At 37.1% G+C, this 18,452-nt stretch overlaps 1 protein-coding gene across 2 annotated transcripts; it reads right to left on the bottom strand.

Moving 5' to 3' along the window:
• Nucleotides 1-275: 275 nt before the first annotated feature.
• Nucleotides 276-15,159, bottom strand: pycr1b (pyrroline-5-carboxylate reductase 1b). 2 transcript variants are annotated; one of them, XM_088342460.1, is made up of 9 exons: nt 15,046-15,159; nt 14,480-14,573; nt 11,102-11,172; nt 10,795-10,974; nt 10,604-10,711; nt 10,281-10,394; nt 7,208-7,300; nt 4,825-4,988; nt 276-1,654 (listed from the first exon to the last, which is right to left on the bottom strand). In XM_088342460.1, the coding sequence occupies exons 2-9, from the start codon at nt 14,544-14,546 to the stop codon at nt 1,474-1,476; spliced, it is 978 nt and encodes a 325-aa protein (XP_088198586.1). In that variant the 5' UTR covers nt 14,547-14,573; nt 15,046-15,159; the 3' UTR covers nt 276-1,473. The 2 variants fall into 2 exon arrangements, with proteins under 2 accessions (XP_088198586.1, XP_088198587.1); XM_088342461.1 differs by lacking the exon at nt 15,046-15,159 and adding an exon at nt 14,840-15,029.
• Nucleotides 15,160-18,452: the final 3,293 nt, after the last annotated feature.

Raw genomic sequence — 18,452 nt, 5'->3', positions numbered from 1 at the left:
CACCTTGGCTGTGCGCTCTATAATCTGGTGCACCTCATAGTACTTCAAACTCATTAATATTAGTATTTACATTTATTTGGGTTTATAATGATAGGTCCAAAATATGTGGATATGCCAATGAGCGACATGTTTAAAACAAAAAAATTAACATGTATAAAATGCTGCCCATTGTAGGTCATACTTACTATGGTTCGGGGTTTTGCGTCACCAGGTGTAATCAGTATGGACAACAAATAATAACAGAGAAAATACTAATCAAAAAAATGAAAACCAAGTCACGTTTGAATTCTCATTGTTTAATGGTGCATTTTACCAGGGAACAGCAACCTATAAATTGTAGTTTAGAAAATGAAGGGTTATTTGTAAATACAAAATAAGGACGGAATAGGTGATATTTCTACCATGTTTCAATAGGTGGGACATTGAGGTGCCTTCATTTCTTTATAAAAACATTAGTCTTAGATAAATGCAGAAAAGTGCTGCCATGTGACAAACTCTGGCAAAAGGATCCTTTTGTTGGAAAGTAACAAAGTTATTGACCATAAGAGTAAGTAAAAATGTAACTTGCATATTCGCATTTACCAGCAGCCCAAACATTGAATTGTAGTCCAAGAATTTTAAATGAGAGATTTGTCCACACAACCAACATGCACAACTCTTTGTACCGAAACTAACATTTTTTTCTCCAAAACTAATGATCATAAAATCAAACTATTCAAATCGCTTCAATTCAATTTTTGACCTACGTTCATGTGAAAAAAAATATATATATGAAAATCTTCATTCAAATGTTTCTGCACATGACCCTTTTGCCAGACATGGTTATGTATAAGAAAAAAAAAAGACTTTGATTAGACCAAAGTATTTTTATAAAACGGATTTTGTCTTTGAACAGACAAGCACTTTGGCTGTACTCATGTGTGAAAGAGCAACTCAATATACTGGGGGGTGGTAAAGATCTACATTAATAGAGTGACAATTTATATGAACAACTTGTTTCAAAACAAGTGTAACTATGGGTCAATAATAAAGGGAAACATTCCAAATTTAAAAATTATTTTCAATGTAAAGTATATGCAAATCTTTAGTCCTATTGGGGCATGGCATTAAGATAATATATTAAGACAAGATTATCTGCACCCTTAATGTTTCTGTTCTTATGCCTACCTCATGGAAAATACAACTATTTCTTTAATGAAGTTCAGGAAAATTCTGGGCCATTAAAAATATAAGGAAATAAATGGACCATCCCTCAATATTTTTAGGCACCCACCTGCAGATAATATGCACCTTTATACGAGGCGCTGTCGTATAAAATAGGTTGAAATAAATAATTTGATGTGAGAAGTCTGGATAATTGTTGCGGCCATTTCAGGCATCTGAGTCAGTCGAGCCTGGTCCAGGGTAGATTGGAATCGGAGAGGCACACACGACTATAAATTGGAAATGTGAAATATGTTTTGTTCTTTCTTATTAGTTCTTTTTCTTGATTCCAGAGTTGCGTTTGTTGTTGAACAGACTTAGCCCTGATCTTCCGTTTCCATTGGCAACACCACTGACTGTTACTCCGGGCTGTTGGAGAACTTTATCCAGCGTGGTCTTCTTAATAGCTGCTGGAGAGATGCGCTCTTGATCAGCCAGAAATTGGAGCTCACTGAACAAAAAAAAACAACAAAAAACATCATTGTCACATTTGTGAATGAGCAAAACAAATGCTATTGATTCCTTTGCCTCCATTAAAGAGGGAAATAAATATTGATGATATAAATTAGGGTAAAAGATAATGTAGGCCTATTTCTGTCTTTTGGCATTTCAGAATATACATTTTTGCTCATTTCATTTAGCAAATATAACTATGTAAAGATATGTCCTATTAGAAGAACAGTAACACCATGCATTTATAAATAAACAAACATACAGACATTTACAGGTATTTTATATTTATTTGTCAATCAAATTAGTTTTGAAACTTTCCAAATTAAAGAGAAAAAATAAACTACCGCATTTATTTGTGTACAACGTTTTGTTTTTTTAAAACCCACAACGCTTAGCAGCGCGTTTTACGGTAGTATATTACCGTATTTGTGCAATAATTGATCAGTCAAAAAATATCGCTGATCACAATTGCAATACATTGGATGCAACCGGAATCAAACATGGGTCACAGCGGAGAGCTCTGAATGCTCAACACTAGACCACTAGTGATTTAGATGACATGCGAAAAGGTATTTAATTTTTTCTCATCATACTATTTTCGTTCATCGTACCAGAGACAAATGTTAGTAAACCAAGTCATCCTGAAAGATATAAATAACCGCAAAATAAGCACGACCAGGGAAACGACTCTTTTGTGTATCTGATAATGAATCGGACTTCAAAAAGACATTAATACATTGTAAATTTTATGTTGGCATTGTGTTCACAATTGTCAATAAATGATTTCAATCATGGCCGCATGTGTTCAATGCTTGTCACTTTCAATGATTACTTTCAGCTGAGAAAAGGTGGAACCAAATTTTATAAAGATTTTTATTAAAAAAACAACAACTATACACTCGTGCGTGTTGTATAAGAATAAACATAGTATGTCCCTTTGTCAAGAACTAAACTTGATAATGTGCATATAAAAATATCCAATTGCAATACAGCTCAGAATTTATTTTTCTTTAATATCTTGGTTATTAACAAAAATACATGATAAAAGAAGCAAGTAAAGAACCAATGTAGCCAGCTATTAGAATGTCTGGGGACATTAGTGGCACCAACATATTTTCATTAGTAGTATTTTTTTTTTCATTTTATACCCAGATGTCCTTACAAATTCAAGTCCAGGGGAAAGTGACAACTTCCTTATCCTCTGAGAAGTAGAGGCAGCAATTAACTCGCTGAAGAATGGAAAGACTCCAGGAATCTACAACATTCCGTCAAAACTCACACAAAATGGTGGTTACATTTACATTTGGTGAACTAACAATAACCATCATGATTTGCAAAAGGATCTGGCAAACTGGCCATCTGTAGGGATAAAACCACTTGTGTTTGTGCTACTAAAGAAAGGCAACCTCCAACTATGCTCAAACTACAGAAACATGAATCTCATCAGTTATGCGAGTTATGTTGAAGGTCCTACTGGATACATTGAAATCACTGACCGAAAAAAATCCAGGCTGAAGAACAGGCAGGTTTCAGGGAGGAGCACCACATAACATTTTAAGTCTACTTATCCTATGTGAAAAGTTTCAACAACACCAGAGAAACCTCTATCACATCTTTGTGCATTTGGAAAAGGCGTTTGACAAAGTATGGAAATTGCCTTGTGAGCCACCACGTGCAAGTACAACATTGACCAAACACTAGTTCAGACCAATCAACAGCTGTACGCCAATGGTGACGGTACTGTACTGATCAATAGTACCGTTGGAGCCTGGTTTCAAACCATAATCGGTGAGAGAAAAAGGCTGCATTCTCTCTCCACCTTTATTCAACATCTTCCAGGAGGGGATCATGACCAAAGCCCTGACCAACAGGAAGGCATTGGGGGACATATTTTCACTAACCTGCATTTTACTGAGGATATTGCCAGACTGGCAAGAGAAGAACAGGAACTCAGATGCAGACGATCGCCTGGACAAACTAGTAACCCAGTATGGGGCAGAAAACAGTACAAAAAACAAAGTAATAACCATCAACCCCAAGGCATCACCACAAACATCACATCAACCACCAAGAGCTTGAAGAAGTCACTAAGTTTAAATAAATTGGAACTGTGCACACTTGATATGAAGGACTCGACCCAAAAAAACTTGAAGCTGCGTACTTCGGCTGCCAAAGTATGCACAGCGCCAAAGTAAAGTCAGGATTACTTCAGCGCTGAGTCCTAAATCTCGTTAATCGGCCGGGTTCGGGCTGGGCAGGATTCTTTAGGCCTGATCTCACCTCTGATTGCAGTGAAATCCAAGATCAGACAAGCGCTGGTAACTTCCATATTCCTCTACGCTTTCTAGACATAGACCCCCACAGCAAAGCTTGAAAGGAGATGCAATGCTACAGGAAAGTTTTAAGCATCAGCTTCAAAGCCCATGTGACAAACAATAGGTGCACAAGACAAATTAGAGAACGCGTTTGATGCTACAAAGAATCATAGTCAACTGTGCCCAGACGAAAACTGCAGTGGTATGGTCACGTCAAAAGATCATAAGGACTGCCGAATATCATTTCAACAGAGCAGGAGGAAAGTCAGACAGAAAAGGAACTGGACAACAACATTAAGGAATGGACTGGTGCCAACTATGCCACGACCCAAACTCAAGCCAGAAACCATCAGCAGAAGAGAGAGCAGACCAGACTTAAGTCCTCAGTGTTTTCCCGGTCATGGGATCTGTGAACATGGAACACATTATAAATCATATTTTTAACATTTTCGTATGGCGATCTGTGTGGAAAAGCCTGAGAGCTGCATGGGGCGCGTCTGTGCTAAGAGTACCCCGAAAATGAGTACCAGGAAAGCCTGGGCAAAAAAAAAAAAAAAAATAAATAAAAATAGGGAAAAGAAAAATGTTGCGGTTTGGTCACTTTGAGTCTCCGTTGTTTATTATCCTTCTTGTGCATTGTGGCACTTGTTTCCACGTGCACTACACAATACAGAAACATCTAGTAGTCAGATATTACACAGTATCCCTTTAAATTTCTGAAATGTAACGATTTCAATGCAACTACCATCATTGTAAACATGTGGATGAAAAAAAATACTATTTATGAAGAGTACCATCGCATGAAAAAATAGCCGACAGCCATTTTGCAATGACTCAGGTCCAAGCCCCTTACCGTGTCCGAATACAAGAGGCCTCCACGGCATTGATCAAAAGACTGCGGAAGCCCCCGCTCTCCATGACATGGAGGGCGTGAATGGTGGCGCCACCTGGTGAGCATACGTTGTCCTTCAGCTGGCCGGGGTGCTGCTCTGAGTCCAGCAGCATTTTCGCTGCACCCTGCAGTTGGACAACAAACAGGAACTTTTTCTAAGACATCATTCAAATTACAATTATGACTTTCCCATTGAAGTGCAGTCACCCTTCTTCATACAAACACCTCTAGAAACAAAAATTTCCGAGACCAGTCCCAGAGGCTACCATTAGAGACCGCTAAGAGCCACAATAAGGTGGTCTAAGTTGCCGCATGCGTTTGCTACCATCAGACACCTGATCCCCTCCACTTGTTTATATTATGCAGCAAGTTTGCTTATGTCTTTTTACATCTTGTTTGGTTGCCGTTTTGTGACCCTAGCCATAAGTTCTTTTTTTCTGATAAAAAATAGGAATAATGTCAATTGAAACAAAGCGAGAAAAAAAAGTCCGTGTGAGAGACTAAGCTTAGTAGTACAATCGGCAAAAATCTAATATTTCAGGGATAGTTCATCTTTTTTTGTGGCCAAATTCAAGCAATTTTCAAGAACGTTGCAGATCAATTTTCTTATTTCTCTAGTACCAATAAAAGAAGAAATCCAAAGTGAATCATGTATTTTTAACAGCCACAAATATATCTGCTATTTCCATATGGGTTTTTTTTTATCTTGCATGTGCATTCATCAAAACATACAATTTTTAGATCCCAAGTAAATCGCAAAAAAAAATATATATATTTTTTTCTTTAAATCAATCTCTCCTCTTGCAGGAAGTTCTTCCAATAAGAATTTACCACTGGGAAACACTATTTTAATTTTTTGCATCGCCCATAATTAATACGTAATCTTGCAGTAATATACATTTTATTTTTAGCTAGAGTATGCACCTGTTCTCTTGGGCGTGACCCGTAGGGGCAATGACTCTTCATAGGACAATGCTATATAAACTAAGGGCAGCCGCCATTAATAATTAGGGAAGAAACGCAATAGCAACTCGAAGCCACAAGAAAGCAGTGTCAGAGCCATTTTGAAGCAGACTTGTTAAGAAACATGGCAACTATCTCAAGCTTTTAAAAGTACTTAACCCAATATTCAAGCATTTTTCATCCCTTGAAAACACACCATTAAAATTAAAGCATTTTCTAGGATTTCAACCATCCGTTCTAACCCCTTTATTACTGTATTTTTTATGTTTGATTACAATTTTAATGTGTTTTAGTGATCTGGAAGATGTATTTCATAGCTATTTAAAGTTAACTTGGATGCGTTTGGGAGGTCGGGAACAGGCATATTCATTTTTAATTATTTTATATTGGAAAAATGTGTTCATTACCCGAGCAATAAGAGCTCCAAGCACGACCCTGGAAAAAATTAAGCTCATATAAAGAGGTACCACGGTATGTTTTTGTTGAATTTAAATTATAATAAAGTACCCCTAGTTTCCTCCGGGCACCCCGGTTTCCTCCCACATTCCAAAAAACATGCACGTCAAGTTAATCGGCCAGTTTAAATTGGGAGTGGGAATAAGCGAGTGAGTCGTCTGTCCCTGTGTGCCCTGCGACTGGCTGGGAACCAGTTGAGGGTGTTCCCTGCCCACTGCCCAAAGATAGCTGGGATGGGCTCTAGCACCCCCCGAGACCCTTCTGTGGATAAGCGGCGCAGACAATGGATGGATGGATTAAGTACTACTAACAGGGTTCCTAATGCTTAAGGCAAGTTAAATTCAAGACTTTTAAAGCCTTTTTAAAAGCCCTTTAAAATCAAATTTAGTTAACACACAAAAAAAAAAAAAAAAAAAAAAAAAAAAAAAAAAAAAAAAAAAAAAAAAACCACCACACAACTTTTCATTATATTTACACTTGGACATTGTCCAAAGTAAACGTCTCGGTCTTGAGATGCCATGGGTATTGTGGGTAGACCTAAATAAAACACTTGTCTACTCTGAAAGGCCCGACTTAAACCAAATCACTGTTATGATAGTTCCGTTAATGTGGTCACTCGATGTTGCCATGAAAGTAAATTGGTGAATTATTGAAATTTTTTTTTGACAAATGTTACAAAATCTTTTTAGTTCAAACAAATATTATTAATCTGTTCACATTTTAACGACTTTCGATAATTGATTTAAGCTATTTTAATGATAATTAAGGCTTTATTTTTAGGATAATGAATGCCTTTTAAGACTTTTTAAGGATCCGCGGGAACACCGACTAAGAAAAAAAAAAGATCCCTGCATGTTTATTTTGCCAATGGTTTAGAGATTTAAATGGCGAGAAAAATAACACAAAGTGACTAAACACCACTGACCAATAGGGCTTGAGCACCGAGTCGAACAGCCAGTCTCCTGGGAAGACCCATCTTCACTCCACCATCTGCTAGGGCATCCAGTGCTGTGAATGCCTGTTCACACAAAAACAACCCTTTAGGACATTACTGCATTAACGAGGAAAAAGTGAGTAAAATCTTGCTTCGGAGCAGATTTGATAGATTCCTTAATGTCACTTAGCTTTCATGCCGGTGCTGAACAAACAAAACATCCGAGTTCCCTTTTATATTCCAGAATAATTAGTTTCTGCCTTAATATGCTTGTTTTCTCACGACTAAGCGGGAAAGCCACATTTAAATTCAGAAAATGGTAAACAGTCATTACCACCACTGACTTGCACACAAATGAAGTAACCAAATCACCCAAGGCACCAAGAAACCAAGTAAAACAACTCTTATGGTTGCTTGGAGGCTAGACTATTTCAATTTCTTTTTTTTGCACAAGTTCCTTTTTTTAAGAGGGGTGGGACAACTTAAAGGGTAATTTGTATTCATTAATAAATATATATGCAGACATTTACATAGTATATTTCTCTTTATATATTCGTTTTAAATAGATTAGTTTCATGAAAATTGTATTAAAACTCAGAATTAAGGCAAAATAAAACATGAAATTCGAACGTCACACAGTGAAAAAAATGCGCTGAAGAGCAGCTTTGCTGAATTTTCTCTTAAAATATATCGTATGTCTCTCTCTCGGCTGATATTGTTCTAGATATTGATCTTGTTTTTGCTGGTTCTGAAGGTGTTGGCAAACCTGTGCATTGTGGAAATTTGGATAATCGATAGCGCAGGAGATGAACCTGGATTGAACTGTTAGTATGGCTGCCATAATTTGGGGTTTTGGATTAAATACGATGCCATTATTCAAAACTATTTTACTGGTTTTCAGGGTGTTTGCCAACCAGTGCATTGTGTGAACAAATTTGTTTTAACTCTCTTATAATTAACTAAGGAAATATATCTTTTGTACTCAAAACGAGCTGATGTGGGAACTTTTTTTCCTAAAAGCATTCAAGAGGGACATTTTTAGGTTGAAAGTCATTCCTAGATAATGGTATTACTAAAAAAACAAAGTAGCAATCCTTAATAACTTTATTGTACCAATTTGGTATGAATTCAACCATTTTGTATTTGAACTATCATTATTTTCAATACAAAAATAATAATAGCTTGATTTGATTTCAATTTTTGTAGTTTTAACAGAAAATGCAACTGGCGTGGAAACCTACGAAAGATTCCTAGTAATTGGTGGCGCTTCAGCTGCAAGTTATTCTTTATTAAAGCAAAAAAAAGAAAAGAAAAAAAGGTTACAGGGAAAACTTGGCCACAAAAATATAAAAGAGTTAATTGACATGGATATGTTACTTTTTGAAAAACACCAATAATGATGAAAAGGTTTTGAGCAACATGTGTCAATTTCCTGTTTCTTCATTTTCAACATAGCAAAATCCTGCTGAATTAAAGGTTTAGAAAGAGACTACCAAGTGGCCAGCGAAGAAAGGTATTCATAAAACTGCACAACCATACTGGATAAAAACTCGGTTTAATTGGTCCCTGCCAGGGTTTTGTAAACTTAAACTATAATAATGTTTTTAAATATAAATAAGTGCCAAGTCAATCAAAAAGCTTAGATATCTTATTATACAAAGGTTTGCAACAACCCGAGTGTGCTCGCTTGCATCACCCGCAAGTATTTGTGCTTCGCATGTCAATCTACAGTGAACTTATTGTTTTCCACCCGCATTGTTGATTGGTTAAGAAGCTCGTTTGTGTTTCTGTCACTGCATTCGCTTATTTTTTGGTTAAGCAGAGGAAGGAAGGGTTGGGGGGAAGTTTACACGAAAGAAGCACATTGGGCACAGGAACTGGGCTAGAGAAAGAATGCAATTTGAAGGACAAAAAGAAGGGGTAAAAAAATGTTTAAGAGGCCAAGCAGAAAAATTATCCTTCTTTGCACTAGTCTTAATTATATTAATGGTTCCCAAAAATGTACATTGTCCATCACTGACGGAAGAATCTGAATTAGTTTGCAAAAGCTTAGAACTTTGTGTTCCTAAATGCCAAAATTCAGTAGACTAATTATATTTTGGACAACACATTCTGATGTATATTTTGGCGTGTTTTTCAGAGGTTCTGTGTTGTTTCAGTCTACATTGGTTGGAAGTTGAATTGTAAATAGTTAAAAGTTCTTGGATCCAAGTTTTTTTACCAGTTATATTTTTTATTTTCTATTTTCTTGTGTGATTTGTTTTTCAGGGATTCTGTGTTGCCTGACTTAAGTTGCTTAGTATAAAGTTTTAATTAGTTCAGTTTACTGCAGAGTGAAAACAAATAAGGGCTGGCATAATATCGTATATAACAATTTTTTTATTCATTCATTTCATGCATAATGTTACATTATTTTTGGTAGTATATTGGTTAAAGCAACAAAAGGTTTTGGATCATTTCAAATTGTGTACATCATATATCAAATTTTGGATATCACCTTTTATTATTAAAAATAAACCGTTTTTGCTCTACATAGTCGGTCGTTCTGTGAATAAGTGCAGCGAATGCGTTTGCAAGGTTTAATATCACTTAATAAGGGAAATGCAATCATTAATAAGGGGAGCAATTGGCTGAGGTTGACATGTATGAAATGACCTTCTGCAAACCATCAAAGAGGAACTGGCATCCTGCCATAGCAGCAATCACAAAATCAGCTGTACTGACATTTAATACTGTAATTTATTAAATCACCAATATTAGTATTAAATTTTGTTAAATTTAAAATTCATATTGGTGATTTGGTTTGTTAACTCGACAATATGATATTTTAGGGTTAAAATAGTACAGCATTGATAAAAACACTAGTTATCTTTAGTGTACCTGGATGACAAGCAGATTTTTTTGCATTGAACTCCCGTCTCATGCTTTGTGGGTGTGATTGGTTTGCTGTGTCATTGCCTTTCACAACTAGTGTATGCTCGCCCCCAGACTGTCCACCCACCAAGGCTCCAAAAATTCTATGGGAAACACTGAAAATAGACGGTACCTTTACCAAGTTACTTACATAAGCAGGTCCACTGCCGCTTAAGCCGGTGACAGCATCAATGAGGTCTTCCTCCACTTCAGTACAGAAACCAACACTGGCCATGAGCTGCTCCAGCAACTTGCCATCTTCTACCTGAAGAGAAAAATACTGTATTTGTAGCCAAGGATAGCTAAATACTTGCATTTTATGTTCGACAATTATGGCAAACATATTTTGGTAACTCACAATTAATCCACAATAAACCTTAATCACAACTATAGCACGTTTTCTTTCTTCTAAACAGTAGAACCAAAGAAACACAGTTAACAAGAAAAACATAGTGGCAGCATCCTTCTCTTTACCTCTGCATGAGTGCCTGTAGCATATACTGTAGCACCTTCTCTTACAACCACTGGAGTGTTGGTCATTAACCGCATGACTTTGGGGTCTGTGCGGTGCTGAAGCAGTTTCTAAGAATTGTCAAACACAAAATAAAAAAATCAATGACAACCAAAACAACAGTGATATGCCCCCCAAAAAATAGAAGGCTGACCTTTTCAATGGAGCTGATGGTGACACCTGCAGCGCAAGAGACTATCAGATGGCGGTCTTCGATGTCAGGCCCAATTTCATCCAGAACAAATGGAATAATATGTGGCTTGACCGCCAGAAACAGGACATCACTTTTGTTGACAGTCTCCTTATTACTTGTCGTCAGGTTCACCCCCATTTTCTATAAAGAAGAAGCAACTGTGGTTAGGCAAATACAAGTAAATCACAAAACAACATATTCATTAGAATCAGGGTAAGCCTGTGAACAGTCATATGTGGTAGCGGATCATTTCTCAAGTCAAACTGACCCTGAGGCCTGTCACCGTGGGAAGGTCTGTGTCTGGGGAGCTGGCGGTGATCCTGTGGGTAGCGATCACACCTGAGTATCGACATGGGGGTCAAATGTTTGTTTGTTATTGTTAAAATCATTATGATTTCTCTAAGCACTACCTTATAAATGTTCATGCCTATTTATCCCGACATTCTTTTTATCTTATAGGTCTTTTTCTGTGATTATCTAGGAGTGACAGAGCTAATCTGGTTGTAAACAATGTTCACGACCTATCGATGACAATAAAGACATTTGGAATTCTAGTGTTAAAGAGAATCATTCCCAACAAGTAACTGTTAACGGTGCAGTGTCTGAAACTCATGCCAAAAGGTTACTGGACACAAGGGCAGACAACTCTGAAAAGTTGCCTGCCCAGCCAATGAAGTTGCCTGCCCCATTTTTCACAACTTGAAACACAATAAGACGACTAATCGCAAAAAAAAAAAACATTGTTGCAAAGTACAGTGGAACCTCAGTTTTTGAACGACTCACAGTTCGAACAAATCGGAGTCCAAACAAAAAATTCGAGAAATTCTTGCTTCGTAGTTCGAACAAAAATCGGAGTTTGAATGCCGGTACGACAGCTATGGCTAACTGTAGTGCAGTGGTACCGTCTAGGGGTGGATGTTTCACATCACATTTTTTTTTTTTACTCCTTTTAATTTTCTCAGGTGCAATTGCACCTCCACTACACTAGGGAACGTCCAAGATTAAACAAATGTGCAGCAAATGGGCCGAGTTACAGAATTTCGTCGAACTCCACCACCCCGATGAAGCTGCAGCCACCAGAGTCATCAATGACTTTAACGACACTGTCATGAACCACTTCCAAAAAGTACTAAAAAGAAGGCAGAAGCAAGTGTCATTGGATAGATATTTTAAGAGAGAAGAACATCCTGTAGCCGAGTCATCCGTAGCAAAGAGATTTGAATGTGTCAGACAGAAGAGCTCCGTGAAGTTTTTATGGAAGGGGACTCTCCTTCCAAACAATAATTTTCCTTCCTCCTCCATCCCTCTCCACCGTCCATCTCCGCCTTCTGCTGACCACCACAAAGGTAAAAAATCCTATTCGTAATTCTTTTCTTTATCCTTTTTTTTAATTTTTACACGTTCATGTTAGCGTAATCGTTCGTAAGGAAGATTACGATAACGCAAACGTACGATTAGCCTGGGTTACATTTATGTTTACGTTATTTGTGTCTTAAAGGTAAACAAAGGTAAAGGTTCAGGGTGTTGGAACGGTTTAAAACAATTTACATGATTTGTAATGGGGAAAATGATTTCGGTGTTCGAACAAAACGCTTTTCGAACAGGGTTCTGGAACGGATTTTGGTCGAGAACCGAGGTTCCACTGTATTAAGGATTGATATTCAGAATATATAACAGAAGAACACTTTAAAATTAAGTTCATTATATACTCAAAACATTCACCTGTATTTACTCATCTTCATTCGTGCAATGTTTGCCTTGCGTGGTCTGCTACAAGCCACTTGACCTCCTCTTTCCACAATGATTTGAATGTACGTTTACGATTTGTAGCGTCAGAAATTTTGTTAGCTTCTTCTGGGGCTGAGGTTTTGGCTTAATTCCTAACCACTTATCCATTTTCTTGTGTTCTATGTGCGTCTACATTGGAAAATGATTTGCAAATGCACGACCTTATAACGCTCGGGAAAGTCCGGAAGCACGGAGGCATTTGATGAAAGCTTCTGATTGGCTGCCGAGTATGCAAATTACCAAACGAACTTCCGAAATTTCCAAACCGAACAAAGATTTCGAAATCGGAATAAAGCAAACGTTTGATTTGAAAAAAATAAAAAATGAAAACGAAAGATTTTTTTTTTCTAGAAAAAGTCGTCGGCCACCCAGGCAGACATCGTTGTGCAAGTTGTACGCCCGACGTAAAAGATAAACACCCCGGGCGTCCGGGCAGACGCTATTTCAAACAATGTAACTGTGATGTAAATATTTCAGATAAGAAACACTTTTGTCATGATTTTGGTTAAAATATGCAATTGATGCATAGTAATCAGCACAACAATTCAAATACTATTCAAATGCATGAGAAAGGGCAAAAAAATGCCGATTATCCTTCGCTTTGTGTTTAACTTGTCAGACTGAGAGTTCAACATAACACAGTACAAGTAAACTTATGACAAAAATCCAAATCATGACACAATGTGTACACCTTGTTGGTTTAGGAGTCCAAGCTCATTATTTGTTAGGAAATTGTTAGAATTGTCTTTATTGTCATTGATAACAACGTAGTGAACATTGTTCACAACAAAGTTAGACTTGGCACTCCAGGATAAACACGTAATAAAAGGGAAAAATACGATAAGATATGTGGGGATAAATGGGCAGAATATTTACAAAGTTGTGATTGTAGACTGGCCTAGGTTGTAAATGCATTGTGCTATTAGTGCAATGAAAAATAGTGCATTGTAGCAATACTGCAATGAAAAATAGTGCAACAGCATCAACAAAATTCACTAACAAGTAAACAAATGTGAATGAATACCCCTCTTTATAAACAATAAACAATTTTTCAAAGTCCCGTTACACTTGTTTAGGGGAAGAAACTGCCTGAGCCTGTTCCTCCTTAAGCATTGAAAATAATATTTTTGTAAAATAACAGTTATTGCAAATAAATAATAGCAGGTATGAAAATGGGTCCAGGCTAAAACAGGTGAAAAAGTTGTGGAGGAAATAGCGTATTTATTTTAGTACAACCTCACCCCTAATATTTGATTAAAAATCTGTCTAAATTTTGTTTGACTTTTTTTTTTTTTAGCTCAAACAAAGCAATAAAAGTGACAAACGTTGAGAACATGCGGCCATGATTCAAATCATTTGTTGCCAACTATGAACACAATGCCAACATAAAATTTAAAATGTACTGATCGAATGTCGTTCAAAATCTCTTATCATCAAATACACCAAAAGGTGTTTTCCTCGTTGTGCTTTTTTGTGTGTATTTAAATCTTTCAGGCCGACTTTTGGTTTTCTCCATTCTCCCTCATTAATCTGCAGTGAATAAAATGGTTTGTTGTTGAGATAAAACCTAATGTGTGTTACACACGAATAAATACAGTACTCATGCCTGCACAAACTACACTGATTTTTAATTCAAACGCATCACCTCAAACTCTCACTATACACCCCTTGCCCTTGAAAACATTTTCTCCTCGGATCTACACAATACAAGTAGGTCACCCTTTTTGATTATATCACTGTGAATTTCTCCCAAAGTTGAGAAATTATCATGTCTGTTAAATAGTTATATTCCAGAAAACTGTTTCATTAATGCTTGTTTTTTTAACGTGGATTTAGCATTTAAGAAAACTGACTTTACCTGCAGCCGTGAAACCTTTGACCAGTGCATGAGCCAGCTGGCCCGCTCCAATGAATCCAACACTCATTCTGGCAGATGGTCAGGCTTCTTTGCTCTGTAAATAAATACATAAAAAAAAAATTAAATTGGCGTCAAAAAGACAGCAATAGCAAGATCAATGCAAGTTATGCTGCAGTTGTTTTTTTACGTCTTATCTTGGGAGGAAATCGGACGCTTATTTGTCGTTCAAACAAGTCGAAAACTTCCGTACACATAGATTTTCGTACTTAGGGAGTTGAGCCTAGTTGTAATTCAGTCCATTGCACACATTTAACTCTATCATACATACCCAAGTTAACCGAATATGAAGACGAATGTTACCTGTATTGATGCTGACAGAAAAGATGCTGATGCAACCCCAAAGCTAACACATTAAATGCTTGTCCACTGCTAAATAGCTAAACTGTTAGCAAGACTTCCACAGGAACCACGACGAAAAAAGGCTTAGCCGGAAAGAGTTACCATCGTTTGGCTACAAGAAGCAATGACCGCAACCGACAGATGACAAATGTCGAAATGACACGTACCTTTCGGAGTTGGTGTTAAAGGAAAGAAGCACTTTTTTGGTGTCAACGTGGCTTACCGCTCACATCGACCACTAGCCAAATGTCACTAGACAAAGCAGACCAATGGGACTGAGGACACAAAAAGGGTAACCAATGAGAACACATGTGTCAAGGTTGGGTGGGACTTTTACGTCATAGCAAATTTCATCAGGCGTGATGTGACCGAAGTTTTAGGTCATGTTTACAGTATTTTGGGTGCGAAGGGTTGTTTTAGGTAAAGCAAACTCAAATTTAAAAAATTACGAGCTTCACCTTAAGTGTGCTTTTTCCAAATGAAGTCCCGTGGTTGGGAGAAAAAAAATACAACCACCATGCCTGCCAAACACAGCCGAAAGCTCCCCCTATTAATGATTGCGATCCCCTTTATTAAGCGATAATCATACCTGTCAACCTGTACGTTTTTGCCGTACAAAGTACGATTATTATGCATATTAAGACGGGTACGATGTACAAGAAAATCTGTACAGAAAAACGCAAATTTGTCAATTATGGGTACCATCCGGTATAAACCGACTATCATGAAACGGCAAATCAGTCAAGTCAAACGAGTTCGAGTTGTGTAGTGAAAGGAAGTCCGTCTCTTTTGAGAGAACCGGCTTTTTCGGCTCAACTCATTAAAGAGAGCCGGCTCTCAACCGGCTCACTTGCTTTGATGCATTATATTACGAATTATTAGGTTGTATAAAGAAGTTAAGAAAAAATGAAGTATAAAAGGAGAAAATGAAAAAAGACAGGTTTGTGGTTATCCCTTTAATCAGTATATCACCAATAATAATTTAATGCAGAAAACGAATTAATAATTTAAATAAGAAAATTTATTATTCAACTTAATTATATTGGCATGTAGTGTATTATTTCCTTCTACAGTAAACGTCCAAACTACTTAATTTTTGAACTTTTTGTTTTATAATAAACCTCATTCACGTCAAGCAACTCAGTATCTCACAACAAAATGTGAATTAACAATATGTATGATTATAACGAAGCACATGTACAATATAACATGTTAAACTACATAAATAAACACGTTTGAAAAATAAATATGGTGTAAGATTATTTTGTATTTTGTAAGGGAAAATACAACAGTTTTTAAGGGCATGGAGCCGTGGAGGTTGACAGGTAAGGATAATAAACCTTACAAACACAACGTGGCACCCATTTACTCACAGAAAGACACACGGTTTAGAACAGGAGTCACCAATCCTTTCCAAACCGAGAGCTACTTTTTGTTACTAATTAGCTCAAAAGGGCTAAAACAATGCATTTCTAAAAATAGAAGCTTTTATTATTACCACGCTGTTGCAATGTCATTGCCAGGGTAATTATTGGAAGTATGGTTAAATAGACTCAGTCAACCACTCAAATAATAATTTTACAAAAATGTCTAATTTTCCATGGGTTTGAGCGTTCACACAAAGTCGGTGAGCAACGCTTGAAACAACAGTGAGCAACAGCAACCCCAAGTGTGGCAACTAAATCATTATCAAACATGTCCAAAACTTGACATCAAATTACATTTTGTTGAGTTTCCGGCAATGCAAAATTATTTTTCACTTTTGAATGAATTGACTAATGTACGATTACAAAGGTTGCAGGGCCTACAAACGTCATTTGTTTTTACAATTCATTCACAAGATTTCCATTTCTTTTATTCCTGGTATCTTTTGTCGCATAATACTAAAATTTTTGGGGGCTTATTTAGTCGGGTGGACGATACAGAACTGTATTTAATTACATTTTTTAGTGGAAGTACAATGTTGGCAACAAGATTAACTTGATATAATTGGAAATTATTTGAATGCAACACAAACTTATTCCTCTTTTCCCCTGTTTTTTTCTCCTTTTTTAAATTCCTTTATAAAAAAATCTCATTGTGTTTATTTTTTCCTAGCTGTTACTTTTTTCTTGCTCTTTTGTTTTCTATTACCTTTTTTCCCTTTATTTGCTTCTTTCTGTTCTTTGGCTTTTTTCAGAATTTTTCCTGCTTTTTTTTTTCTCTCCTTTTTGTTTCGTTTTTTTCTCAGCTTTTCACTACTCTTTCATTTTGGTATTTTCTTTTTTTTTTGTTCTATTTCCCCCCCTTCCTTGAGTCATTTTGTCCACAATTTTACATAATATTTGGTCGTGTAGGGATTAAAGAAGCAAAAACAACCTAAAGAGCCGTTTGGGACCCGAAAGTGCCGGTTCTTTTTAGTGAGCCGTTCTTGAAAAACTCTACTGACTTTAGTCAACTTTGTTCTACTTCGACATTGACCTCAAAATACCACATTTAGAACACAGCGTCAGGGGAACCCGTGTATTTTTACCTTCATGCACTGTAACTTTGACTTAAATTGCTTTTTAATCAGCATCGCTTACAAGGCAACAGACTATCGCAGATAGTTCGACGCACTCTGCTCATGACTTAATGGTTTTCTTTACTAAGAAGATTCAATGCATACAGGAAGAAATTGCTAAAGACATTATTAATACCACACATATTAAAGGGCTGAAATCTACAGATGAACGACAGGGTGGCTGTCCAGGGAAATTGTCCAGTTTTAGTGAACTGTCACTTGATGATCTCAAACAGGTGGTGAATGCGGCCATACCGACAACTTGCCAGTTCGACCCGCTCCCAGGTTCACTTATTAAAAGTCTTTTTGGCGTCCTTGGACCTTCAGTTCTAAATATTATAAACATATCACTCTCCTCAGGTGTAGTTCCAGCAGCTTTTAAGTCCGCCGTTATTAAACCCACACTGAAACGACCCAACCTTGATCCAGAAATCTTATGTAATTATAGACCTGTGTCAAACCTACCTTTCCTTTCTAAATGATGATGAATATGAATGATTTCATATCCGAGAATAACCTTTTTGAATCTATGCAATCAGGATTCAGGGCTAACCACTCTACTGAGACAGCTCTGATCAAGGTAACAAATGATCTCCTACTGGCAATGGATTCTGGCGCTTCATCACTTTTGCTGCTGCTGGATCTTAGTGCTGCTTTTGACACAGTGCACCACAATTTCCTACTAGAACGGTTGAAAAAATGGATTGGTCTCTCAGGAACCGTCCTCTCGTGGTTCAGATCCTACTTCTCAGATAGGACGCACTGTGTTAAATATGGCGAAATGACATCTGAGCCCTTTAATGTTGCCTGTGGTGTTCCGCAGGGTTCAGTGCTTGGCCCCCTTCTTTTCAGCATTTACATGCTTCCATTAGGTGATATTATTCGCAAGTACAATATCAGCTTCCACTGCTACGCAGACGACACTCAACTATATCTTCCGTTGGAGGAATCTCCCACACTAAACTGTGGAAATTTGGAGGCCTGCCTCATTGAGATAAAAGAGTGGATGTCACTCAATTTCTTGCGTCTTAA

This window comes from Urocampus carinirostris, chromosome 8 (genome assembly GCF_059441175.1).
Source record: "Urocampus carinirostris isolate Australia breed hairy pipefish chromosome 8, RoL_Ucar_1.0, whole genome shotgun sequence".
NCBI classification, from domain to species: Eukaryota; Metazoa; Chordata; class Actinopteri; order Syngnathiformes; family Syngnathidae; genus Urocampus; species Urocampus carinirostris.
Note: the sequence above shows the minus strand (reverse complement) of the source record. Positions and strands in the feature narration are given on the sequence as shown.

Coding starts and splice junctions, on each gene's coding strand:
- pycr1b (XM_088342460.1), bottom strand. CDS start 14,546: ATGAGTGTTGGATTCATTGGAGCGGGCCAGCTGGCTCATGCACTGGTC. Junction 11,173..14,479: donor CAAAGGTTTCACGGCTGCAG/GTAAAGTCAGTT, acceptor GTCGATACTCAG/GTGTGATCGCTACCCACAGG. Junction 10,975..11,101: donor CCACGGTGACAGGCCTCAGG/GTCAGTTTGACT, acceptor TCTTCTTTATAG/AAAATGGGGGTGAACCTGAC.